Source organism: Saccopteryx bilineata, chromosome 1 (genome assembly GCF_036850765.1).
Source record: "Saccopteryx bilineata isolate mSacBil1 chromosome 1, mSacBil1_pri_phased_curated, whole genome shotgun sequence".
In the NCBI taxonomy this organism is placed as follows: domain Eukaryota; kingdom Metazoa; phylum Chordata; class Mammalia; order Chiroptera; family Emballonuridae; genus Saccopteryx; species Saccopteryx bilineata.
Window position 1 is genome coordinate 344,087,739 of NC_089490.1, and position 26,755 is coordinate 344,114,493.

A 26,755-nucleotide genomic window follows, 5' to 3' on the forward strand; every position below is an offset into this window, starting at 1 on the left:
CCAGCCTGTGATTCCATGGGTTATGTCAGTTTAATTCGCACAATAACCCCATGAGTAGATTACTATTACCCATCCGTACTTTACTGGGGCAGCAGGAGGATTAAAAAAAATCGTAATGTGTCCAGGGTCACAGAGCTAGACAATACACACATTCTTCATCAGCAGGGACCACTCTTTGCCCAGCCCTGTGCTAGCACAGAGGACCCAGACAAACCAGACATGGCCCTGCCTCAGGAGGCTCAGGTCTGGTAAGAGAGGCAGGCACACAGGGTACAGTTGGGCGTTGGAGAGAAGGGAGCAGAGGGCCCGACCTGGGGCTCCCGACCTGCTTCTGAGCAGGTGTCCTGAGAGCTGGCAGGGAGTGTCCCCTAAGCAGACAAGGTGGAACAGAGGCAATCTACACAGCAGGAGGTGAGCAGGGAAGGGAAAACCCTTCCCCTGGCCAAGTCAGGGGAACCTGCTGGCCCCGCTAAACGTGGGACCATAGGGGCCAAGCACCGTGGGGACCATGGGCAGCTCCTTCTAGAAGAAAACCACTCCCGGGTATGGGGGCTGGACACGCAGGAGGAACCCAGACTCCTATCAGGGGTTGTAAATAAACCTCAGGGCCCAGGCCAGCCTGAGCGCAGAGACCTCAGCCAAAAGCCATTCCCCAGCCCCCACGCTCATTAAAGATGTTTTTGTTTACACGCCTCATACCATCAAGAGGGATGTTGGCAAAGGGAAATGCTCCCTAGTGGAACGTTCAAGACCAAGAAAATGAAAATGCTAAGCACAGTGAGAGGCACGGCAGCCACTGACGGAGCCTGCTAGGGGCCAGGCCCGCCCGGTGCCAGCCCTGCTAGGTGTCAGGCCCGCCCGGTGCCAGCCCTGCTAGGGGCCAGGCCCGCCCGGTACCAGCCCTGCTAGGGGCCAGGCCCGCCCGGTACCAGCCCTGCTAGGGGCCAGGCGCAGGACCGGCTTGTTTACTCCATTGCCCTGACCATCACTGCTGTTCTTTGGGGCAAAACTACAGAAATCGCTGGCTGAGACCACCCAGGGCACAGTGAGGGAGGCAGGATTCACACTCTGGGCTTCGCAGCCTGGCACGGTGTCTAGGGCCCAGAAAAGGCTTGATTCTGGCTGGTCCCTTTCCCCTGCCCCCTTACCTACCTTTCAGTCAGCTTCGTGTCCTTTTGAAGTAAAAACTCCCCATGGGCCTCTGCTGTGAACCCCAGCGCTCTCTCCTGCTTTGCTCTCAGGACAGAAAGTTGTATCAAAAATGGGGCACATGCAGGGTGAGGGTATCATCCCCACTACACAGATGGGAAGGCTGAGGCCCACAGAGGAACGAGGAGCTGCCCAAGGTGCACAGAGTGATGGGGAGTCTGCAGCTGAGAACACTGGCCTGGCCACTACACACACCTCAGCTTCTCCCTGGTCTGAAAGCTCTGGACTGTGTGGGAACGGGGGGGGGGGGGGGAGGAGAAGGGGGAAGACTGGGGCGAGGGACTGAGAGGGGAGGAAGAGCGAGCCTTCACAGTGCACTGGGAGAGCCTGCTGGGGCAGCGGGAGGATCATTAGCCGAACTCAAGGCTTGGCTCTGAGCCCTCAGTGGCTTAAGAAGCATCTAATAAGGCTCCAGGGCCTAGAGATACAGAGTCAGGGATCCCCACGGGCTGCACTTCCTACATCACAGCCATGGGACTGGGCAGGAGGTGGGCCCCAGGCCAGGCCCCTCTGTGGCCGGCCCCTCTGCTGCCTGCTGCTCGCTGGGGCACCAAGCAAGGGGGATAACCCTGCCAGGGAAGGAGTGCTCCTTGGACAAACTCAACTCCCTTCTGTACACCGGAAATCAAGGAAGCAACCAGAGCCCCTGGGGCCACATCAGAGGATTCAGAACCAGCTTGAAGAGGCTCCCAATGGCAGATGATCCCATCTGAGCAGCAAGAACAATAACAACTTCAATGGATGAAAACACATTGAATACACTCACATCCATGAGATCATGCTGATACACAATTAGTCACTACTGGAGGATGGCAGGGAATCAACTCATATTTTTGAAACTGGAAAATTAAGGGAAAGAATGGAAGATTTACCCTGCCTTTTCTACACAAACTGTACCAGAGGGTAACCAATAGCAGATGAGGGAGGCTTGTAACTGGAGATGAACTCCAGCTAAGAAATTGAGGAAGAAACTAAGAGTATTAGACTCCCACTATTGTGCAACCGCTGACGAATAATGGATTTATGAAATTCATGTCTCCTAACATCACAAAGAAGAGAAACAAACATTATATGCCTCCAGAGAGAACATCGCCCATAAAATGTAGCTGTGCCAAATAAGATTTATGCCTGAATCTTGTCAAGCCTCTAGAGCTAAGCCTTAGCTTACAGGAAACACAGGGCACCAAGAACACGTTCACGACACCATGAAAACACAGCCAGCAATATCCAGATACAGCAGCCACCCCACCACCTTTATCCTCACGGGATATATTAATACCAAGACCCTCAGTGGACATCTGAAATTGCGGTTTAGTATCAAACCCTATATAAATTGTATTTCCCCATATGTACATACCTATGATAAAGTTTAATTTATAAATCAGACACAAAAAAATATTAATTTAGTAAAAGTTTAAAGTAGTAAATATAAACTGTATTTTCCCTATCTAATTTTTGTCTATGCATGCATAGGCACGATAAAGTCCAATTTAGGCACAAGAAGAGGCAAGCATTTTGACAGCGGGACAGTGGGTCTGATACCCGAGACGGCTACTGAGTGACTAACAGACGGGTAGCCCCCACAGTGCGGACACACTGGACAGAGGGAGGTTCACATCCGGGCGGGATGGAGCAGGACAGCACAAGATTTCATCACGTTACACGGATCAACACACAATTTAAAACTTGTAAATTGTTTATTTCTGGATTTTCCCATTTAATATTTTTGGACCACAGCTGCCCATAGGTAACTGAAACCACAGAAAGCAAAACTGCAGATTAGGGGGGCCCGCAGCAGTCAGAAACTCCACAGGACAGCCAGTTTCTTCAGCAAATACATTGCAAGGAAATAAGGAAAATTAATAGGTGGTGTGGAACCAACTAATTAGTTAGAGACCTTGGTTTGGATCGTTTTCAAACAAACTGTAAAACACACACGTTTAGGGCACAAATTGCAAACCCAAATATTTACTGGGTATTTGATAATACTAAAAAAGTTAGTCTAAAATTATTTTAGTTGTGTGATGGTAGCAATTTCCAACCATCTTCCTCTCAGGGCACACATAAACTAATTACTAAACTTCTGCAGCACACCAAAAAATATATTTTTTGCCAATCTGACAAAAAATAGGTATAATTTCTATTTATTCACACTGAATGGCTACTGTGTTGGCTGCTGTCATTTTTTTTTATTTGACAGTCTAAGGGAAAAGAGGTCAGTGCCCCTGACTAAATAGTCAGGAACTGTATGTTTTAAAAATTCCTGTGGTACACCCACCGGTTGAAAATCACTGTGTTACGGTGTTATGGTTAGGGTCTTTTGTTTTGTTCTGAACCAGTCTTTCTCTTTATTTGTTACGGTATTATGGTTAGAGTCTTTATTTGTTCTGAACGAGTCATTCAGAAATTCACCCAGAAATAGAAGGACACGGTACGCGGGGTTGGGGCGGAGAGGGATCGAGCGACAGCTGCTGAAGTAGAGGGATGGGTCCAGGCAACTCACTCAGCGTCCCTCTCTTCTGTGGTCTGCAGCTGAGGCCCCATCACCAGGGACACCGCAGCTCCCTGGCTGCTCCCTGGCCGGGAAGCCAAGCCCTGTGGGATGTGGTACTGACTCTCAGCCTCACCCAGAAACACTGCCTCCCTCAGGTCCCACAGAACTCACACCCTGTGATGCATTTGGCCACCTCTGCTATCTATGCCTGAGTGGCTCCCCTTGCAGGCACCCGTCCTGTTCCTTATCCCTCAAGGAGTAGCTGAGCAGCAGCTTGCACGGGCCTCCTGACCCCACTCCGCTTGGGCACCACCGGGCTGCTCTTCCTCCGGCTCTTTCCCTGCTCACTGCGGGGAGCCCCTGGAGGGCAGGGCCATGTTTCACCTGAGCCCAGACCCCCAGCGCCCAGCACGGAGCCTGGCCCAGCTCAGAGCTGGCTGAGCCTGCTGAGAGGGCAACCCCGGGCCCTGGCTTCAGCGAGGCCCTGGCTGACTGGTGACCTGTACACACTAGTGATCACCACATCACCAGTTGCAGCGCATGCGCATGACAGAGACTTAAATTCTACTTTCCAAGCCTCAGGGCCTGCATCTGCCTACCCTTCCTCCAGGACTCTGGTGAGAACTAAGGTGGATCATGGCTTTGGAGGTACCGCGTAAACTGTGGAGGGTTGTGCACACATGAGGGGTCATGAGTGGTGTATGAAGTGTACGGTGCACTCACACAACAACTCGCAAATCTCAGGGTTGGGAGGGGGTTGAGATGACCCAGTCAAACTCTCTCCCAAGAGAAGAAGAAACCTCTACAGCAGCCCCCTCTGCAGATGGAAAAAGCGAGGTCTGAGGGGTTGAGGCACTTCCTTGGGCTGACCAGGCAGCAAGGTAAGGACTGTGTGGGATTTGGAGCTCCTCTCACACCCAGGGGACCCCGTTAACCAGCACTCTCTGCAGAACCAGAAACCTCTGGACCCCACTAACGGGTGCACCATGGGGCTCCCTGGTGCCGCTGCCACTGGAGTGCTCCCGGGATTTTCCCTGAGGGACGCCCACCCAGACCCGAGGGGCTGGGCTCAAATCCTGCTGGGGCAGCAGGCAGGGGCTGACCCGAGCTCTCCCTGGCACATGAAAGAGCTCTGGGAGGGCTCTGGAGTGGAGAACAGTGATGTGAGACCTGGCGAAGGGAACCTATTTCGAAGCAGGGGTTGTTCTCAAGCAAAACCCCAAGAGTGGGCTCTGAAGCAGGGCCTGACCTCGGCCTCCGGGAGGAAGCTAGGTTCGCCTGAAACTGGGCCCTCAGGTAGAGGGGAGGCATGGCTCTGCCCATCCCAGGGAGTCAGTGTCATGGAGCCAAAGTCCATAGACCCAGAGCCTGGTCCTTACACACACCCTCTGGCCCCTCCACACCCTCTGTGATTTGGGGAAGGCTGCTTCCTCCTTTGGGCCACTGTCTCTGCTCAAAAACTGAGCAAGCTAGAGATGACAAGGGGACAGATGCCTGACCTGTGGTGGCGCAGTGGATAAACCGTCAATCTGGAAATGCTGAGGTCACCGGTTTGAAACCCTGGGCTTGCCTGGTCAAGGCACATATGGGAGTTGATGCTTCCAGCTCCTCCCCCCTGTTTCTCTCTCCTCTCTCTCTCTGTCTCTCTCTCTCTCTCCTCTCTAAAGTGAATAAATAAAAGTAAAAAAAAAAACAAAATTAAAAAAATAAAAAAATTTAAAAAAAACAAGGGGACAGAGCTCTGAAGAAGGGTCGAGAGGGGCACTACGGTGAAGTGGCAGCATCAGTCTTATCTAGACAGGGCTGGAAAGGACTTCACAGGAGCAGGTGGCTTCCTCTAGAGTCTGAGGCTGGGAGAGGGTCAGGAGCAGCAAACTGGTGACCGAGGCCAGATGAAACTTGGGCACAGGCCTGACCCCACCCCTTGGCTACTCCTCTGTCTAGTCTGTATCCGCCAGCCAGCCTGCAAGGTTGAGCATAGCCACCTACCGGAGACCAGATTATGCTTCCCCACGGCCTCAGCATGGCTTTCTGCAATGCGGGTACAGAGGCTGGTCTGGGGGCCACTGGAGAAAAAACTGTCAGGGGTGTTGGTTCCTAGATGGGTGTCAGGTGACCTGGTTCTAAACTCCTTCCTGCTGTCTGACCTTGGGCTAGTCACCTGCTCACTTCTGGCCTCATCCCAGAAAGCAGCAGGGGGAGGAGTTGGGAGTGTGGGAGAAAGCTGGGGAGGGGTACGCTGGGCTGTGAGGGGACGGGGCTAACTGGGAGCTGCTGATGGGGAGAGTTAGCTCACGGTGAGAGATTGCACACCACCGAGGAAGGGGCACATAGGCTTTATTGAGGCTACACAGTGGGCACAGCAGAAGCACTCACATGCCCACCCAGAGCAGATGTGGGCTGGTGGGGGTACAGGCAGTCAGTCTGCACAAGAGGGTCCCCACAGCTGCAGGGAGAGGTCAAGGAAAGAGGCAGAGGGCGGGGCCATCCCCAGGGGCCTGGCCTCCCCCAATAGTCAGTGGAGAAGCAAGGCAGGCAACGCCAGGACTTTAAGCACATCCCGCAACAGGCCAGAGATGCAAGTTAGAAAGGACCATCACCCACACCACAGCCAATCTCCCACCTAAGGAATCCAGATTCCCACTCCTGTTTGCAAACCTCGGAAGTGGGCCCCGCCCCCCAGCAGCCTCGGCCAGTGGGAATGGCTCTGAGCTCCATCTCTCAGTGCATTTGTTCCCGGGGTCCATAGCCTGTGTCCCCCACCCCACCCCCACCATGGCTCTGCTTTGTGAGGGAAACATCATGGCACTTCCCTGACAAAAACCAGGGCTGCCCTTGAGACAGGGTGTTGGCCTCGTTCCTGAAGTGCCCTCAGCTGAAGACAGGCAAGTCAGGCCCCTCCTTCAAAGGGGCTCACTGGGCCTATTGTATGAAGGGGAGTAAGGCTTGGGGAGCAGAACTGAATCTGCTGATAATCATGTCTCAGTTTCCCTGTTTGGCGAGTGGGTACTCTCCCATCACAGCACACTGCCACCTCCAGTCCACTAGTGACCATCAGCTGTCACAACTGCCCTGACAGGCCACCCCAAGCCCCTCTGCTCCACTAAAGATGCCAGGGATGCCACAACAGATGAAACACTCACCTTCTCTCACCAGTAAGCTAGAAATCTGAATTCCCAGCAGGGGCCACCTGAGGCCCCAGAGAACCTCCTATCCCAGCTCCGGGGCTTTGGACACCTCCAACCAGCTTCCCCCGGCAGAGGGAGACCCCTACTATACTGCACTGTTCCGATTCACTATATGAACCTCAGAGCCTCCCGGCTCAGGAAGCCCACCTCATCAAGGTCATTCTGACCAAGCCCCTGCTAAGGGCCACTTACAAACCAGCTGGCAATTATATAATAGATCATCTAAACTCATATCTGTCCACAGAGGGGGCATAGACTCTAGAATACAGTATTTTCATAAGAATAGAGCGTGCTCTCCCTCAATATATATGTATGTGTATAGATATCTATGTTATTCTTTTATGTCCCCCTTCATTTCTCCTCTCCTGAAGTCATTTTCAGAAGAGCAAGAGTTGGCCTGCATAGCTTCCAGCCTGACAGCCATTCTTCAGTGCCCAAGCCAACCTGCCCGATGTCCCGAGGGCCCCTGAGGCACTGTGGACCACGCAAGGCCCATGCCAGGAGCAGTGCCTTCCAGGATGTGGCCGGACGGATGGCAAATGGCTGTTTGCTGGATTCTCCAAGGAGGCTGCTCTGTGGAGTCCGTGTCTCCACCTCCAGAGGAGACCAAGGCTGCTTCTTTGGATGTCTCTTTCTCTCTCTGTCTGCATCTGTCTCTATCTTGGTCTCCTTCAGTCTCTCTCTTCCCACCGTGAGGCATAAAGAAGGCGCATGCCCACGGGTCCTCCGTCTTCCTGCACGGGCCTGACCTGGCCTCTCCAGTCCACAGAGAAGCATTGGCAGCTAGTTCAGCGTCTAGACTACAGATCCCTGTGTCTTCCTCCCTGAACAGGAAAGCCAGCGCCAGGGAAAAGAGAGGAGGGAGGACACAGGCTTGGGGGGTCCTGCTCAAGCTGAGATAAGCCAGCAACTAGAAAAATGTCCCAAAACGTCCCTGGGGAAGGGGACAGGGTGGGTGGGCAAGAGAAGGGGGCAGCAGGGAGCTGTTGTGGTCAGAGCTGGTTAAAGACCACGGAGGCCTTGAGGTTGGTGGGCTCCACGCCATCGCCGAAGGTGATGAGGAAGTACATCACCTTGCGGATCTTGGCCAGTTCCGACAGGCGCTCCCCAAACTCCAAGGCGTCGGCCTCGTTCCAATCCATGGCCTCTGAGTCCTCCTTGCGCCAGAAGATGGCAGCAGGGTCCAGCAGCTGGCGTGTCATGAGGTTGGTGAGGTCAGGCGTCCAATTCTGGGAGGTGCCCGTGATGGTGACCTTGCCCGGAGTGTCCAGCACGACGTCCCAGCGCTCAAACTGCAGCTTCTGCTGCTGGGTGAAGTCGAGGCGGTACACGGACTCGGCCGGCCGCAGCAGCTTCTCGCCGTCCTGGCGCTTCTCCCCGCGCTGTTTCAGGCTCTCCACGCGCAGCCGCATCTGCCTGGTCAGGTCCTTGTCCAGAACCAGCGGCATGCTGAGCTGTGGCTGCTTCGGCCCTTGCTCTGCCATGGCCCAAGGGCTGCTGCCGCCTCTGCCGAGGTCCAGGAGCCGAGTGGGCTGGGTCCGCACCGCCAAGGCAAGAGATCACAAGAGGGAGGCCCCGCCTACCCTCCTACGCCCCAACCCCAGCTCCTCCCCTACCCTCTTGGCCGCTTGCCCTCTCCAGGTCCACCCAGTTCTCAAAATGGGCTGTGTATGAGGGTGGAGTCCCCAAATGCTTCCTCTCTGCTCCTCGCTGAAGCGGTAATGGAGGCACTTAGGGCAGGCAGGAGGGTGACAGGCTCCTCAGGGACCAGATGGCTGATGTCAATTGCTGTGGCAACCACCCTGACTACCACGGATGGGCTGGGAGCTGGCTTGTTTGTGAATCAGGGCGGTAGGACCGGGAGTGTGGTGGGGAGCAGGTGCTCATGGAGGCATGCAAGAAGAGCCTGGAAGACCACCGCCTCCCCAGGCAGGAGGGTAGGGGGAACAAGTACCAGAGGGGCCCGCTGATACGAGATTTGAAGTCAGCAGAGCCACATCAGAAGCTGTCCTTGCCAGAGCATACCCCTCCACACCCAGTTACCAAGGCCTGATGATTCTGCCTCCCGAACACACTGCCAGGGCCCCAGCCCAGCCACCATCGTCTCTCACCTAGACCCCAGTTCTCAGACTTCGGTGAGCATCAGGACCACCAGTAGAACATAAAACACAAACTGCTGGGCCCCACCCCAGTTTCTGATTTAAGAAATCGTTGATGAGGCCTGGGAACTTGCATCTCCCCAGGCGATGCAGCTGCTGCTGGTCCAGGGGCTGTGCTTGCAGAATCTCTCACCTACATGATTCTTGTCTGCTGGCCCGCCTCAGCCCTGCACCATGCGGCAGCCACCTGCCCAGGCTTTTCTCCTACTCTGACCTCACCTCTTGTTCCACCTGTAGCAATCCCCACTTTCCCCCAGAAGGCCTGAGGCAGAGGAAGAATCTGACAAACATTTACATTCCCAGAACCTGCGGTGCAACCAGGGCTATTACATGTGGGAAAATGGGAGAGCTGGAGTATGCGAGCGTAGCTGGGGGTGGGGCAGACAGGAGCTTCCGTGACATGTCACACACAGAAAGGGACAGCGGCTCATTCCAAACTGTAACACTTGAAAACAATCTGGGGAGGGGGGTCTAGTGGACCACAAGCACAGTCACTAGCCAGACAAGGCTATATAAGTCAGTGGGATCTTGGGCTACCGAACAGCAGGAAGGCCCAGAGAGGAAAAGAGCACCTGGTCCTGTGAAGCCCTGGGGTCAGTTCTGGGCATTGCCGGTTGCAATTCCCCAAGAGCATCTGAGAGAACCATATAAAGGTGTGAAGTTGCCTAAGCCTCACAGAACTGTATACTTTGTAGCTGGAGGGGCAGAGAAAGGATCAGTGTGGCCCAGGAGTTACTATGGTGGGAGGGACTTCCTTTCCTTCACAAAGAGGAGCTGCTTCTCTCCTTCCCAGCACTAAACTTGACTTTTTATTTGTACATTTGCTGCTTTTTGTCTGTGATGCCTCCCCGCTAGACCATAAGCCCTGACAGAGCAGGGACCCCATCTGTCTTGTTCATTACTCTAAGCCAGTGGTTCTCAAAGTGTGCGCCAGGGCACACTGGTGTGCCCTAGAAGATTTCCAGGTGTGCCCTATGGTATTCCAGAGAAATATGTGCCTGTTGGGGACCAAAACACCAACAGGGTTTTTGGAATTTAGATTTTGGGGACAGCGGTCTGAGGAATTGGCTGTAAACTGACAGTCTGCCCAACCCCCCACCTCACTTGCCTGATTAGGTTGCAAAAGGCTGTTAAGCTGTGGTGTTGGGTTGTTTACACTACCCCCCATGTTCCCCTAAAGACTGGAGGCAAGTTTCTTCTATCCTTTGTTTGGTGTAAAGTTAAGATGATCTGTATAGTGGGGGTTTTCTGCACTCAAAACAATTAAGAGTAAAAAGAGAGGAATTCTTCAATGTATTGACGAGGAAATGAAGTTTGCCTTTCAAATATATGCCCAAACATTGAAGAAATCGCTAGGACACATCATGTTCATGTTTCTCATCAACACAAGAATGAAAAACTTAACACATTCACACCGGGACCTGCCAAATTTACAAAATCTTACTAAGAATGTATCTATATATAAAAAGATAACTTTTTTGTCATTTTTTAAATTTTTAACCCTCCTTTTTTATGAATTCTAAAAAGCGTAACTCAAAAAATATAACATAAAAATGTTTTTTCAATGTCAGAATAAATTTAATTTTGTCATTTATTTTGTTTAATTACCATAAAAGCACGTTTGGACTTAATATTTTTCTTTAATATTTGACTTAATTATTATAACATATTTCTCAGGAATTTGTATATAGTGTGCCTACAATTATTTGTAAGATTTTAAGTGCACCGCGACTTCAAAAAGTTTGAGAATCACTGCTCTAAGCCAACACCTAGAACAGGGCCTGCCACAGAAGAGGCCCTCAGAAAATGCTTGTTAGATAGGTGAATGAATGAATGAATGAACGAATGAATGAATGAACAGCTGATATGATGGACCATGGGGCCCTAAACCAAGGACAACAAAAAGAAGATGGGAAGATGGGGAGAGAGCACATGGTCAAAGATGTGGTTTAGGGACAGGTGTGTGTCAGGGTGGAGGAATAAGCAAAATGCCTAGAAGGTGAAGCCAGAGAAATTAATCCTTCAACTGAAGACTTGCAGGGAGAACAGGGCCTGGTGCAGGCTGTGGCTGCCATGGGAACAGGAGTTCAAGGCAACTGATGGTGAGGGCTGATGGAGATGTAATCAAGAACTGAGCCCAGGATGATGAGGACACAGTATCAGCACAGGGACATAGTAATCCCGGCAGCATGGTAGTACTGTGGACGGATAGAATGGGAAAGGCTAGGAAATCGGATGTCCAAGGCTTCGGTGCCTGGGTGGTAGGCCATTGCAGCTGGTTGGCAGGGGATGGCGACTAGGTGGGGTGGGCAGAGGGGAGGGCAAATGGCATGAGCCTGTAGGGGTTTACATGGGGAGGGTATAGTCTGGCAATAGCACTGAGGGCAGAGAATGCCCACCCCATCTCTGAACCTTCAAGACAGGGGGAGGTATTCAGCTTTTACTGATGGGGACCCAGAAGCCACATGACCCTGGGGAGAACCTGACCTCAGCCTGGGCAGAGAGTTAAAGACCTGCAGGAAAAGGCTGAGGCAGAAGTTGTCACCAGGATTTGGACCTCAAAGACAGACAGATAGGGAAGAATGGAGGGGGCAGAGAGAGCCAGGGGAAGGGAGGGAAGGGAGGGAGGGCTGAAGATGCAGGTAGGGCTGGGCCCATGACTGTCCACGGGCCCATGACTGTCCACAGGCCTCTGCTCAGCCTTGAGCGGACCCACCAAAGGTTGGATGGGGGAGAAAAGAAGCTCCAAACGCACATATGTAATTGCAAAAATGTGTATTTAAAAACAAAAGAAATTAATAAACACCTCTTTTAATCCCAAATAGAAAAAAAAAAAGACTAGAAGGAAATACAGAAAACCCTTAGCACTGGTTGTTTCTAGGTAAAGAAAACCTTCAGTAGCTTTGTATATATTTCCTCAAATCTTCTGTCCCTGGAACCTAGAGTGTTGCTGGGGCAGAGCCGGTGCTCAAGTAACATGTGGTGAGTGAACTGCTACACAGCTCAAGGGCATGAACCGCTCACAGTGAGGGCGGGATAGGAAACATTTAAATGGAACCAAAAAATAGCCCAGCCCCGCTACCAGGTGCTCTACCCTAGGACTGCCCGCCCCCAGCACTCACTCTCAGACACCCAGTACTTTGCCGGGACTGCCCGCCCCCAGCACTCACTCTCAGACACCCAGTACTCCGCCGGGACTGCCCGCCCCCAGCACTCACTCTCAGACACCGGGCACTCCACCAGGACTGCCCCAGCACTCACTCTCAGACACCCAGTACTCCGCCGGGACTGCCCGCCCCCAGCACTCACTCTCAGACACCCGGCACTCCGCCCACTCCGCCGGGACTGCGCTCTCACTCTGCTTCCTGCGGCCTGGGGCACCCCATGGCTCCACCAGCAGGCCTGCCTCATGCTTGGCACTTCTCCAGGCTCTGGGGGAGGTAAACTCCCTCAGCCTGGACCAGGACAGGCCTCCTGGCAAATGCTCCACCCCACTGACACATCCTGATTTCTGGTCCACCTGAAGTCCTGTGCTCAGGAAAGGTACAGTCCAGTTGGGGAGAACATGATGCCCCCACCAGAGATCCCATAATGGCAGAGGCCTGCTGCAGGTGGGAACTCAGAGGGGCAGGGAGGAGGGTTTAATGCAGGGGTCCCCAAACTACGGCCCGAGGGCCACATGAGGCCCCCTGAGGCCATTTATCCAGCCCCCTCCGCACTTCTGGAAGGGGCATCTCTTTCATTGGTGGTCAGTGAGAGGAGCATAGTTCCCATTGGAATACTGGTCAGTTTGTTAATTTAAATTTACTTGTTCTTTATTTTAAATATTGTATTTGTTCCTGTTTTGTTTTTTTTTACTTTAAAATAAGATATGTGCAGTGTGCATAGGGATTTGTTCATAGTTATTTTTATAGTCCGGCCCTCCAACGGTCTGAGGGACAGTGAACTGGCCCCCTGTGTAAAAAGTTTGGGGACCCCTGGTTTAATGCATGCATATTGCCCCTTATGCCAGGGGCTTCTCTCCCCACACCTCCCCGGCTCCTTTCATTCTCCCACAACCCTGTGCACTGGAAAGGTCAGGTTTACCCTGAGGCCAAGAGAAGGAAAGTGGCCTGCCTGAGGTGGACTAGCAAGGAACCCAGACAGAATGAAACCCAGGTCTCGCTGGCTTCAAATCATCAGCCCCAGGCTGCAGCAAGAACTGAGGTAAAGGCCTGGCCTCCTAGAGAAGAGAGCATGTGCGTGGAGGGTGTGATATGCCTGCATCCGAGGCTCAGCACCCCCAGAGTGAGGTGGGTGGGGGAAGCATGGGTGCAGGTCAGCCTGAGCACCAACCCCATTCCACGGAAAAAAAAAAAGGGTGGGGAGGGGAGGCCCTGCAGGGCAACAGGCCCAGAAGCTAAGGGTGACAACAAACAGGGCCCAGTCAGAAGGGACAGCAAGGGAGGGAAGGCACAGTAATGAGCTCCCCAGGGCTCCGTCTCTCCCTCCAGGACCCAGGGACTGTCACCACAGCAGCACAGGCAGCAGAGTGCAATTAGTCCAGAGCACCCCACCCTGCCGCAGCCTCCTGGGGACACAGGCTCCTGGAGATCAGCCTCCTGGCTCTCGAAGCCTCCAGCCAAGTGAGGTGCCCTAACACCCTGCGAGAGGAACCTTGGCCCAGACACACATAGGTCTGCCATGGTCACACAACACCAATGACAGGCCTCCGCTGCAGGTTCTGGGCCCCTTTATCAACTCATTAGATGAACAGCCGCACCAGGGCCCAGGGCAGGAGCAAGCTAAGGCCGCTCCCTATAAACAACCAGACAGAATCTTCCCAGGTGGGGTCACAGCAGGTCAGGCTCCGACCCCACTGAAGGCCCCAGGTCAGTTATAGCAGCAAGGACGGTTACTGGCCAGTAGCTGGGTCTGACAATTCTCAAAACTTTGAGTCTGCTCTTTGGCAGGCTCTGACTGGGCTCAACAGGGAGCTATCAGGCGGCCTAGCTCTACCCATGGGGAGCTCACGTTGAGAAGGGAGACCACAGGTAAACACGCAATTACGGGGCAGGCTGAGAGGTGTGGGGTCAGCACTACAGGATTCCTGTGTGCCACCTCTAACCTCAGATCGAGTCCTGAGGGTGGGGCTCAGAGGCAGGGGGACCTTGTTCTGGGCTCAGAAAAGGTGGGTGGAGCCAGGAGGACAGGGCCAGGCACCAACACTCTCTGGGCCTCGAGACCAGTGAATGCAACGATCCCACCTGTGGCTCTCTGAGGCCCTCCCACCTCTGACACCTCAAGACTGCCCAAGTCCGCAGGTCCCAGCAGAGGCCCTTACAGCCCACAGCTGCTCTATCCCCACAGGATCATTAGGGGCCAGGTCCCAGGGAGGCCCACTCAAGGGTGGCTTTGAGAAGTCACACTCCATTCAGAAGACAGGACAGCAGGGCCCTACCACAGTCCCGGCCTCAGCTGCAGGCACAGCTCCCTCTGAAGGCACAGCTCCATCTCAGAGAATGAAAACAAACTCACTCTGCTCCTTGTGTCCTGCTTACATGAGAACAGCCATACAATCTATAAATATGAATTACCGTAACACTGTAACGTGGCCACCATTCACAGAGCACTGCGCGAGGCCCTTTAAGTACAGTCTCCTTTCACCCTCACAACTCTCCGAGAAGGAGCTACCCTGGCATCCTGATTTTTCAGGTGAGGATATTTATAAAGCTACCAAATGGTGAGCTGGGGCTTGCACCTTGGCCTGTCCAACCGAGATGCCCAGTCTGACAGTGCTCTGAAGCCCAGCTGCTCACCCCTACTGGAAGGGCAGGAAGGGCAGGGAAGAGAAAGGGCAATGATTAGTATTTGCCAGCATGGAAACCCAGGATGCAATCCCTGTTGCTATTTCTTTAGAGAACCCAAGTCCAGCCTCTACTCCAGCCTCCCCGCCTCTCCAGCAGGAGGCCCAGTGTCTGATTTAAGGGCTGCACTGCCGGCTGCTGCCACAAGAGAGCGAAGTGTCAGGGCCAGAGCACATTCTTTCCAACCTAAACCCTTGGATGCTGGACTGGAACATCAACAGCTGGGAACCCTGAATCATGGATCACTCCCTCTGAACTAGTGGGAAAATTAAGACTCAGAGAAAGGCAAGGACTGGCCAGGCCACATAGCAGGTACTGGCCAGAGGTCTCCCAAACCCCAGTTAATGGTCTCTCCACACTGCACATGATTCAGGCAGCTTCCACATTTCTCCCGTATCAGCCAGAAGGCTCCAGGGACACTGCAGGCCCCCAGAGTGGGGAGGAAACACATCAGAATCCTCGTGGGAGCTACACAGATTCCCAGCAGCTGCCCCAGAGATGCTAGACTGGCAGGTGAGGGGAAGGTGACTCTAACACTCAGCCGATGCTGGGGAGCCCCGCTGTCACCCCCACCCCACCCCTGTTTGGCTGCACCTCCCCTGTTAGGCAGTGAGGGCCGCCAGCGGAGCTCACATTGCCCAGCAACCACCACCCCACCCCAGCCTCACCTTTTGCCACAGAGACTCTCGGGAGGCCAGCGATGAACAGGCTGCCACAAACCAGCAGTTGCCCACCTGGCCCTGGTGCAGGTCGTGAGAGCTGATGCCGTCCACAAAGAGGCGGGGGTCCTCGCAGATGTCCTGTGGAGAAGCCGGGAGGAGACCTCACTGTCAGCATGGAGATTTGTCTGTCCCCCTTGAAGACCGGGGGCCCCCATGGCCAGTCTGTTTCCCCACACCAGCTTCCCCCAGGTTCCCCCTGGAAGGCCCTTCTCCCTTCCCCTGGCTGAGGAACACTGCTCTTCTGTCAAAAATTCCACGGTGAACAAATACTATGAAAGGACTTGGGGAGACTGGACATTGGGCCACCACCTTCCTCCTGCCCTGTGTCCTCCCTGACCAGCACATCCTCCTCCAGCAGCAGCAGCCCATCAGTGTCCCTCCCCCCAGCTGGCTCTGGTGCCCACAGTCATCTGGTGCCCGCAGCGGGGTGAGGGTGCAGGGGGACAAACACCAAAAGTACATGTGATGAGTACAGAGGGCGGGAGAAGCGGGGAGCCAACACACCATGCCCCATGGGCACATCCGCAGGCTGTTTGATCTGACCCTACTCCACTTGAGAGTGGGACATTGTCAATGACTTGTCAAGGGCACACAGCCAGCAAATGCGAACAGAGCTGAGCAGACACCCACATGGCTCCCAGAGTGCCCCCCCCAGGCCCATTCTCCTCGCCCATCAGCATCTTCACCCCACAGAGCTGAAAGGGCGTGCATGCTCGCCACGGGGGCCAGCTACAGTGGGCAGTGGGGGAGGTAAATGCTGAGATGCCTTCCCACTGCCAGGCATCCTGCTGGCACTGCGAGCAATCCTCACCATGGTCCTCAGAGGTGGGCGCTGTGCTAATTTTACAGATGAGCAAACTGAGGCCCACAGAGGTAGAATAACATGCCCCCGCACACAGCACGGGCCTGCTTCCATGTCAGCTGGTGCTCGGAGCTAGTTCAGTCGCAGCAGAGCTACTGAGGTCTTACCACAAGCAGCCAGCAGAGGTCCAACGTCAGGAAGTCACTTACTGGCTGTGCAACTTTGGACCACTGGCTCAACCTCTCTGAGCCTCCATCTGCTGTCCTGTGCAAAGGAGGCAGATTACTATCCTTAGAAGGCTGTGTAAGGACTCTACACGTCATGGAGGCATAGCACTTGCAGGGGGAAAGGGGCAAAGGGCTACTCCTTCTCACTAAGGTGTCTGGGACCTCTGTTGCCACCTCTGCCGGGAAAACCGGTGTTTTGGAAAGCCAGATTGAAGGCCATAACTCCCCTGAGGATATGAGTGGTTCCAGATGGGACTTCAGAGTGACAAGATCAGGGTCAAGCTGCAAGGCAACTTCCCCAGAGCCCAGACTGCAGGAATATAATGCCCCAGGTCATAGAGCCCAGTGAGGCAGCTATCTGGAAGCCTAGCCTGGGCCCTGGTGCTCTTCTTATCTTACCTCCCAGGCCAGCATTCTGAGCCAGACAGAGCCATGACTTAGCATCTGCCTCCCTGGGGTCCAGAAGGACAAACAGGATGGGGGGTGGAGGAAGGCTTCATATCTGGAGGAACCGAGCCACAGCAAGACAGCTACAGCCTGGCATCAACCAGGGTCTGCAGCAGAGAGGAACACAAGGAGCTCCTCCTGTCAGACCCTCCCAGTCAGGGCCCTGGACAGAGACACAACTGCCCATTCCACCGAGGGGGACACTGAGGCCCAGGAGGAGACAATGATGCTCAAGGTTATGAGCCAAGTAAGTGGACTGATAGGACAGAACCCAGGTCTGCTGGGCTCCCCACCTGGGGATTTGTCTGTCCCCGCTGAACTGTTATCCTCCCCACAGAGTAACAGTCTCTGCTGGCTCTGCTACCCCAGAACAGGGCTCTGGCCTCAGACATTTCTCTAGCCTCAGAGAGAGAAAGAGAGAGAGAGAGAGAGAGAGAGAGAGAGAGAGAGAGCGCCTGCGCTTAAGGTGTCAGGAGGCCCAGCAGTGCCCTGACTTGCTGTAGCAGGAAAAGGACCTGAAGCAAATCCACTAGTCTGGGAGGGAGCAGGGAGGAGGCGGCAGTCTGGCATGTTCCCACTGCCGGGAGAGCTTCAGGTTTGCAAGCTCTAACATAGAGAAACCACCTGAGGATGGTGCCACTTAGAGTCTGTCACGGAGCCCAGAGGCCGTCTGGGGACACCCTGAAGGGAATAATCACAGAAAGAGCTCACAATGACTGGGCACCTGCTTAGTGTGCCCCACACTGTGCAAAACAACCCTGTTAGCATCCCCACTTTACAGATGAGGAAACCAAGGCACAGAGAGGTCAAGTCACTTGTTCAGGGCCACACAGGAAGAGGTGAACTGAGATTCAAATTTAGGCAGCTCCAGAGCCTTCAGGTAGGCTAAGATTTAAAAGTGACAAAGCCACCCTTCTTTCACTCGTCCCCCTGTACCTGTCCTTAGCCCAGCTGGGGGAATCCTTTGCCACCATAGGGTCAGGCTTCTCAAGGACAATTGTTTGTCCTTCCACCTGTCCTGGCCCATCAGCTGGGCACAGAGCACCAATACAGACAGGGAGGCTCCCAGCCACAGGCAGGGCCCTCGAAGAGGAGGAACCTGGCTGTGAGCACAGTTATGACAGGAGAACCCAGAGAGATCAGAGGAGGCTGCCTGGAGGTGGTAACCTGTCGGTCAAATAAGTTTTTAAATATGATATATATGTTTGCTCGCTTATAGTTTGTACTGGATGTCGGGGGACAGGCTGTAAGCAGGCAGGATCCTTATAGCCTAACGCTTAGTTTTAAGACTAAACTTTTCCCACCCTTTTTGATGTAGGGTGGTGCACTCTCATGAAGAATCCCATTACACCTCAGATAAGTGACTTTGTATCAGAGACTTCCTAGTTTGTATATTGGATTAAAGGTTTTGATTTCTATAAAGTGGGGCAGACCAGGAGCTTGCTCTCACGGTTCCTGAGATTAGTATTAGAGAGGAGAGCAGAGTAAGGCCAGCATTACTCTGGAGAAGAGGAGAAGCAGCCAAGATGGCGGAGTGCTGAAGGAGAAGCCAGCTTGTGCAGAGTTTGTGCAGAGAGAAGGAGATGGGGAACAGAGGTGAATAAGGCTGGTGATCTAGAAACCTTTGATTCTAGGAAACTTGGATAAGTCAGTAGCTTTGTGAGCACTGAATGAGTTTTGGAGCCCAGTGTGTGTTTTTACTTGCCGCCGAGTGCAAGCTAGGATTAAATGTAACAGTCCACCAGTTCTTGGCTCCATTGTTTCATTACCGTCTGTCCGAATCTAATGCGAACCTGCATGGGCCAGGCGGCTGTGATGGTGGCCGCAGATACTGGCTTCACATAACCCCAGCAGAGCAGACATGGAAAGCACTGGTAAGCAGGGAGGCTCCAAAGGGGACTGAGGTTTCCAAATTCCCCTAAGACACAACCGTCCCACAGCCTTAAGACAGCTCCCACCTTTGTCACCCCTCCCCCAGGCTCCTGGCCACCTGTGTTCCCGTGCATTGCTGTGGCTCAGACAGGAGCTCTGGGAGGCAGGGCAAAGTGGCATGTAGGACTGGACTGGACAGGCACGTGCTGTGAGTCCTGGGCCAGGCTATCCCCGCTGGCTGCTCTGGTCAGCATAGCTCTCTCTGAGGCACAGCCTTCCACACCTGTGGTTATCTCTCAGCCCCTCCCAGCATGTTAGACCAGTTTCACCTGACACAGGCCACTCCCCGTATACCCACCTCCCTCAGTGGCATTACAAGAATTTCAGGTCTCCAGGACCGGTGTGCACACAGGAATGTGGCAGACAGCGGATCAAGGGCCCCTTCCGCCTCTCCCCGTCCAATCCATTCACCTTCGCCCCAGTCACCTCCCTCCTATGATCTAAAGTCACAGCAGGAATCAATCAGACAAGTGGAGCAAAAGGCTGAGGAAGGAAACAGGACCTCTGCCTGGGGCAGGAAACCAGGGCAGTGTGCTCAGGGGTTAGAGCTTATTCCCCCAACTCCAGCAGCCGACTGCCTCCCCACCCCACCCCACGCTCTCCTTGGCAATCCCATGAGCATATGCCATGAAAGAGACATTCCCGGCAGGGCAGAGGCCCAGGTGGCTGGCCTTGGTGTAAACTGCTTGTTTCGTGGCATAAAGGGGCTACTGTTCAGCACAGCCAAGGAGTGGGGCCTTTTCCAGGTGCTGGTATAATGAGCATGAGCCCCAGGCATGGGGCTGGGGACCAGCAGGCCTCCTTGGAAGAACTCTGAGAGGTTCCAAACAAACATCTGTTTGTAGAGCACCTACTGGTTCCTTTCTTGGTCCCATCAAGGGACCTGCAGGCTTACCTCCAGTGATGGGGGAGGGGGAAGCAGAGAGCTGGCTAGAGGGTGGGAGGCACTCTGCCTCCTAAGGGATGAGAGGGGGCCCCACTAAAGGCTCTGGGCCTGAGAGAGAAGGAAGTATACACACACCCCTTTGCACTGGGATTCCCCTGAGTCACAAGTTTATCTCCCTGCCCTGGCCAGTGAGGGAGGCCAGCAAGTGTTTACTGAACTGGAAAGAACAAAGAAACAATGAATGTGGGGGAGGGGGAGGATGTGGCCCAAGGTAGGTGCCCTGGGTGGAGGCGCCCCGATGGGGACTGAGGGGGATGAGGCCTGGCTCCCCTGTATAGCTCATTAGAGATGGGTCCTTCCAGGCAGGGCCAGCTCTGGGTCCCCAACACAGAACTGGCAGGTGGGTGAGAGAGGGAGCCAGTTGTCACCTGCCTGCCATGTGTGACACCACAGATACCTCAAGTCACTTCATCCTCCAGAAATCATGACCTCTGAGACTTATTCTCCCCATATATAGATGAGGCAACTGAGGCTCAGGGAGGGGAAGTGACTTGCTCAAGGTCACATCTCTCATAAGGCCAACTCTAACTGGCTGAAAACCAGCCTCTTCATCTCATTTTGGGAGAAAGAAAGAGGGAGCTCCTCCAAGAACACAGAGGCCCCATACCCACAACCTAAAGAGAAGGAGCTGGAGGAGGGTGGGAGTGAAGAAGGGCCTCCCCCGGGCCGTTGAGAACGTTGGCCTTTTTACTCTATGTATAAACAGGTCACAGGACCCAGGAAGTGGGATTCCTGGGAAGTGCAGCTGCCTACAGGTCAAAGTCCCATTTCACTGGCCAAGGCCCAAGCAGGTGAGAGAATGGTCACCCTGCTGGGTCGGTCTCACCCCACCCTGAGGCAAGCCCGGCCTAACTTCCTGCTCCCCCAGCCCCATCCTGTCAGTGGAGGGAGGGCCTGCCCGTCACACTGGCCCTGCCACCACCCAGCGGGCTCTGCTGACTCACAGACGGTCCATCATACCCTGGTCCACATGGTCTCACCTCCTCATGCAACACCATTCAGCCACACCTGGCCTTGAGCTGCCCCCCCCCAGAAACGGATCCCCCCGCGCCACCCCTGGGCCCCACTCAGACATCACTCTCAGCACCCACCACCACCTGCCCTCCGCCAGCAGCCTGCACGTCCGGGGCAAGGCAGCTCCGCTCCCTCTCTTTCAGTGTCTAGAAAGGACCAGGCAGCAAGCCCAGTGAGGGAGGTAGTGAAGGAGAAGGCAGTCTGGCAGGGAAGGAAGGGCCCAGAAAGGGCAGATGACTCGCCCGGGGTCACACAGCAGGGGGATGCTGAGCCTGGTCAGCCCAGCAATTCCTCCTCTCAGGGCACCGAGCCCAAACTTCCCCAGCCAGGCCTGAGCAGCCTCCTTCACAGTCATGGACCTAAAATGTCCCTGCGATGGCAGGAGGGCAGGACAGGGTCAGAATGGGGCGGGGGATGGATGCAGTGAGAGGAGCCCAGAGGCTCAAGTGTCTCCTTCTCCTTCTCTCACCAGTGGCTTCACAAAGGGCCTTTGAGACTGGTCTCCTCCCTCACGCACCAGACAAAGGAGGGCCACAGGCATGGGAGGGGGGGGGGGGACGCCCAGGAGGCAGCAACCCCATGGCCCGGCCAGGAGCCTGCTGGAAGTTCTGAAGAGCCCAGGCAGAGGTCAGAGACTGAATGGCTCCTGGGGGCTGAGGTCAAAGGCAGCAGGAACCCTTTGTTTGCTGTCAGGGAGGGGGGCCGAGGAGGCAGGACTCCTTGGTCCCTGCCCAGCTCTGCTGACTCACTGGGCAGTCCCGGCACCCACCTTCCCCTCTCAGCCTCAGTTTCTCTTCCTTATCCAGTCCAAGAAAATACACAGAATTTTTTTAGTTACAATGGATTTGAAAGTACAGTCTAAGAGAAGAACATGAAAACTAAATTTTATTTTCCCCAAATGTCCAGGTGGCCAGCATGAACTTTCTAATGCTACTGTGATCCTGCCACACTCTTCTGAAAGCCTCCCTTTCGATGGCCCCGCCGCTGCACAGTGCACCCGCCCTGCCCACCCCGGACCCCTGCCTCCTTCCTCCTCACTGCCCCCCACAAGCCCTGTGCTCCAGCGGCACGGCCAGGTCCTGGATAAGCCAGAGGGTTTGAAACTTTTGCGTCTTCTTCATGCTGTGCCTCCTGCCTGCACAGCCCTCCTTGGCAAACATCTTCTTTGATTATGGTGTTTGGACAGCGGGAGTGTCCTCCGGGCCCCACACACTCCAATATAGCACAGTCTCCTACAGTAACGTCCCTTCTGTGCTGTGTGATCAACTCTCACAGTGTCACTTGGACGGTGACCTCCAGCAGCCTCCCTATCACCTAGGTACCCAGAGGCATCCACTCTCAAGACTCAGAAATTGAGGTTAAAGAGAATGAAATCAAGCCTGACCAGACGGTGGCATAGTGGATAGAGCTTCGGACTGGGACACGGAGAACCCAGGTTCGAAACTCCAAGGTTGCTGGCTTGAGTGCAGGCTCACCAGCTTGAGCGCAGGGTTGCTGGCTTGAGTGTGGGATCATAGACATGACCCATGGTCACTAGCTTGAGCCCAAGGTCGCTGGCTTGAGCAAGGGGTCACTTGCTCTGCTGCAGCCTTCTCCCCTATCAAGGCATATATGAAAAAGCAACAATGAACAACTAAGGTGCCGCAACAAAGAATTGATGCCTCTCATCTCTCTCCCTTCCTGTCTGTCTGTCCCTATCTGTCTTTCTTTCTGACTGTCTCTGTCAAAAAAAAAAAAAAAAAAAAAAAGGATGAAATCAAGCCACAAGGCCAAATACTTCTATTAAATACATTTTAGCCTCAGCAATGAAGGCCAGGACAGGGGGAGCAGCCAGCCAGATGCGACAGAATTTGCCATTCTCAAGAGTGATGGGAACAGCTGCCTGGACTGGACACCAGGCTCCACGCCAGACTCTCCCACGCCTCATCGCTTTTACTGCTCACAACAACCCTATGCAGCGCTATTATTTTTTACTACTACTATTATTGTTATGGATTAATCATAATAATAAGTACTTTCCATTTACAGCAAACAACTATTTCAAACTCATTGTTATAATATTGAGCAAAGTAAATTCCTTGCACTTAATCGTCACTAAATGGTACTTAATGTCACTTATGCTTGAATTTTACTAAGAAAAGGTCACATCCACATCAGCTCGTTTTTATCCCAACCACGACCCTGGGAGGAGGGTGACAGGGCAGAGGGCCCCACTTTCCCTATGAGGAAGCTGAGGCCCAGAGAGGCTGCCAGCGCTGGCCAGGGGAACAAGACCGCCCTCCTGGCTCCCTGTCCAGAAGAGCCCAACATCAGCCCCTCTGCGTCCTCAGCTGCCGGGACGGGAGGATGACCCCTGCCACCACGCCACTGTGCCCTGCAGACTGGGTTGGTCTGCGCCTGCTTGCCTCAGGTCCAGCTCAGACTAGACACTGACCTGGGGCCGCTTCCACCTGACAGCAGGCCCTGGAGCGCCCTTATAGTACAGCGAGTCATCGGTGGCCGGGAAGCTGGGGTCTTCAAAGAGCACCTTCCTGCGCAGACAGGCCCGCTTCAGGGAGGAGTAGTTCTGGTCTCCGTAGGGCTTCACGCACGAGAACATGGCGGCTACTGCCCACGGCGGGAAGGCCGAGAGGAGTCAGCAGGGCCTGTGTGGGCGCAGGGGCGGCTCCAGGGGCACCTGGGGGGACAGAAGACAAGAAGATCACTCCTCTGAGGACTAGAGGCCCTGAGTCAGGTGACCCCCACCTGCTCCCTCCCTGCAGCCCTGTGAAGGGGGCATCCTCACTCCCACTGGCCAGGAATGAAGGCTGAGAGAAAGGGAGAAATCTGCCCAGGGTCACACAGCTGGCACATCCAGAGCAGGAACAGGAGCCGGCTGACCTGACTCCATAGCCTGAATTCTCTTATTTCTGATGCTTGGAGGCGCTGCCAGGCCAGCGGACCAAGGGCACAGCCACGTAGTGCTCCAGGCTGCCCGATGCGTCCACCCCCACTTCCTTCGTTTCAGCAGCCTTCCCTAGACTTCCCTGACTGGTGTGACACCACAGGAAAGCAGCTGCATTATCTCCAAGTCTCTCTTCTCTGGAGGCTCACCCTCAGTCTACTAGAGAAGCACCATTCTGCCCTGTGTAGGACAAGAAATACCTTGAGCCAGCCCCCCCACACCACCACCATTCACAGGCATTCTCTCTGGCCCCCTCCCTCCAGCACTTCTGGAATAAACGTCTCCAGTTCTGTAGGCAGCACTCTCATTGCTCCTTAATCCCAATGACCTAATTCCCCTGAAGACCCCCCCCCACCCCATCACATGATCTCCCAATCCCTGAAGTCAGACTCTCCCAGGACAGCCTTCCAACCTCATGGTGTCTCAAACTCCTGAATAGGCGCCTCCTCCTGGCCTGCCAGGGCCTCTGGAGTGGATTCTGATCCCTCCCGCATCTCTTAACTCCCTTCCCCCACTGGGAACCCCAGTGGTCGGTCTGCTCACTTCCTCCCCTCCAGATAATGACCTCTGTGTTCAGCCCGGACCCTCATCTGGGCCCCTGACCGGCCCACTCCCTATGAGAACGATAGGCCCCTTACAGGTACCAATCCCAAACTTAACTCATCTGCCCCCACATTTCCCCCAAGCTCCCCAGCCCCAGGAACATCCTATGAGATGCAAAAGGTGGCTCTCTACACATCGTCCTCCCTTCAGCCCCCACGAGTCCAGGTGGGCCCAGCCCAGCACCCTGAACCTTGTAGCCATGTGCCAACCAAACACAAGAGACAAGGACTGGACTGACACAGCGAGGAAGGCCTCTGGAGGGCGGGGGTGAGGAGCAGCAGCTCGCAGGCCTGACACCTCAGGTGCCCTGACAGCTGTGTGGACAGCCAGGCGCACAGCTGACACCCCCGCTGTGTCCCCGTAGCTCAGACTCCATCTGGGCTGCTGGCAGAGGTCCACACTCCCCTAGTCTCCTCACTCTGGGGCCTGCCCAGAGTAACCCGGCAGCCACCGAGGCGCAGCTTCTGATTTCCCAATGAAGCTGAGGGAAACTGAGCAAGGTAGGCTGGCTTCTGGGGCAAACACGAGTTTGAGAGCAAGACTGATATGGGAGCCAATGCAAGTTGTATAACAACTGCTGTGTGGCCTTACACAGGTCACTCAGCCTCTCTGCATCCTCATTTTTATCTCCACAATAAAAACAATAATAATTGCTTCAATAATTGGAAGGTATTATAATTAACCGAAGGCCAAGGAGACTGCTTAGTGGGCCAGAGGGAAGGGAACGAGAAGGGAAGTGGACAAGCCACCTCTCGTTTCCGAGGGAGAGCCTCCATTCCGCTGGCACCTGCTGCGTGCACGCCACCTGCAGAGCTCTGGGTACAGGGTTTGCCAACAGTGCCGGGGAGGCCTTTTGTGGTTGCCAATTTTCAGACAAGAGAACTGAGGCTCAGGCAGGGGCGGTGATGTGCCCACCTTCCATGGCAGAGTCCGACTCAAAGCCATATCCTCTGACATGGTGCCGCCAGCTTGGCCTGGTGACCCCGTGAAGCAGGAGGAAGGGCTGGGTGCCAGGCAGGGCAGGGCTCACCCCACACACACCTGGCTGAGCCAGCCCCTCAGGAAGAAGTAACGGGGATCCACAGGGAAGAGAGAAGCAGGAAAGAAAGGAGGTAAGAATGGGCAGTGAGTGTGGAACCCGGTGGACAGTAAGGAGAGCCCAGGGTCGCTGCTGTCCTGCCGAGGGGCTGAGAGCTGGTTGGTCCTGTGTGCCGCACCCACAGCCACTTCACCTTCTGCCCCCACATCCCACTGGGCCTGCTTGCTCCACTGCCATGTGACCTCAGGCCTCTGAACCTCTCTGGCCACTTCTCTGTCCAGGAAGGCCAATAACCCTGCCCCCTCCCACCCACCACCCCAGCAGGCCCAAAGAAAGAGCGGGGTGCCTGGGGAGCCCGCCCGGGCTGCTGGCACAGAGCCGCCCAGGAGAGTCATTAGCACCATGGCTTCCGGTTTCTGCAGGGCCTCTCAGGAAGTAATTTAAGCTGTAAGAATTAGATCAAAGAAGCTGAAAGCAGGAGCCCAGAAATCAGCTCTAGCAATTCCAGCATTCAGAGCCCAAAGGGCCCAGGGATGAGGCATGAGCTGGCTGAGCCTGCAGCCAGGCTGCTGGAAAATGGGGTTCTGGCGGCTCTCCAGGCGACACAGCAGCCAGCGCTGCTGGGAAGGTTTGCTCCTGGGGAGGACAGAGGGAGGAGGGGTCGGAGAGGGAAAGCTCAGCTGGGCCAGGGCCTGGGAGAACCTGGGTCACGTCTGCTGGCTGAGGGTCTGACCTCGTCGAGCCACCTCTCCTGCCTCACCCCATGGCTGACCCTGGCCTACTTACCCCAGGCTCTTCTGGCCCTGGCCTCTGCACAGGCTGCACCTCGTGCCAAGTACCCTCCTGCACCCTCCATTTGCCCCAGAGTCATCTCCCATTCCGTGCATTGAGTCAGTACCCCCCAGGGGTCACAGGCGCCAACCTCGGAGCTTTGCTCTCTCCCTGTAGTTTCAGGGAGAAGCACAGAAAGCCATGGGTAAACTCAGAGTCAGGAAAGCCAGGCCTCCTTTGCCTGACCTGAGCTTGGAGCCGTGGCACCGCCTGTCTTCCAAACGTTTTTCCTCTGCGTGTGAGCCACGCACTAACAGGGCAGCCCAAGCTTCCCAGCTGCCCTTCACCCTGCCCTCATCCCTCTGTCCCTGCCAACCTCACCCACCCCCTGCCATTCGCCACCCTGGGCCCA

General features: G+C 54.8%; 2 protein-coding genes across 4 annotated transcripts in view; both read right to left on the reverse strand.

The window, feature by feature from the left end:
- Positions 1 to 26,755, reverse strand: part of CAPN5 (calpain 5) — a 57,696-nt gene that overhangs the window by 15,053 nt on the left and 15,888 nt on the right. For all 3 annotated transcript variants that reach the window (XM_066249713.1, XM_066249722.1, XM_066249731.1), the window contains exons 2-3: positions 23,421 to 23,663; positions 15,565 to 15,696 (exon numbers count right to left, since the gene is read on the reverse strand). In XM_066249713.1, coding sequence (XP_066105810.1) covers positions 15,565 to 15,696; positions 23,421 to 23,585 — 297 coding nt within the window. In that variant the 5' untranslated portion in view covers positions 23,586 to 23,663. The remainder of the gene's footprint in view (positions 1 to 15,564; positions 15,697 to 23,420; positions 23,664 to 26,755) is intronic.
- OMP (olfactory marker protein) lies at positions 6,024 to 8,454 on the reverse strand. The gene has a single exon (XM_066249667.1). The coding sequence runs from the start codon at positions 8,373 to 8,375 to the stop codon at positions 7,884 to 7,886; it is 492 nt and encodes a 163-aa protein (XP_066105764.1). The 5' UTR covers positions 8,376 to 8,454; the 3' UTR covers positions 6,024 to 7,883.

What these genes read in the sequence shown, in the direction of transcription:
- OMP (XM_066249667.1), bottom strand. Translation starts at nt 8,375, where the DNA reads ATGGCAGAGCAAGGGCCGAAGCAGCCACAGCTCAGCATGCCGCTGGTT.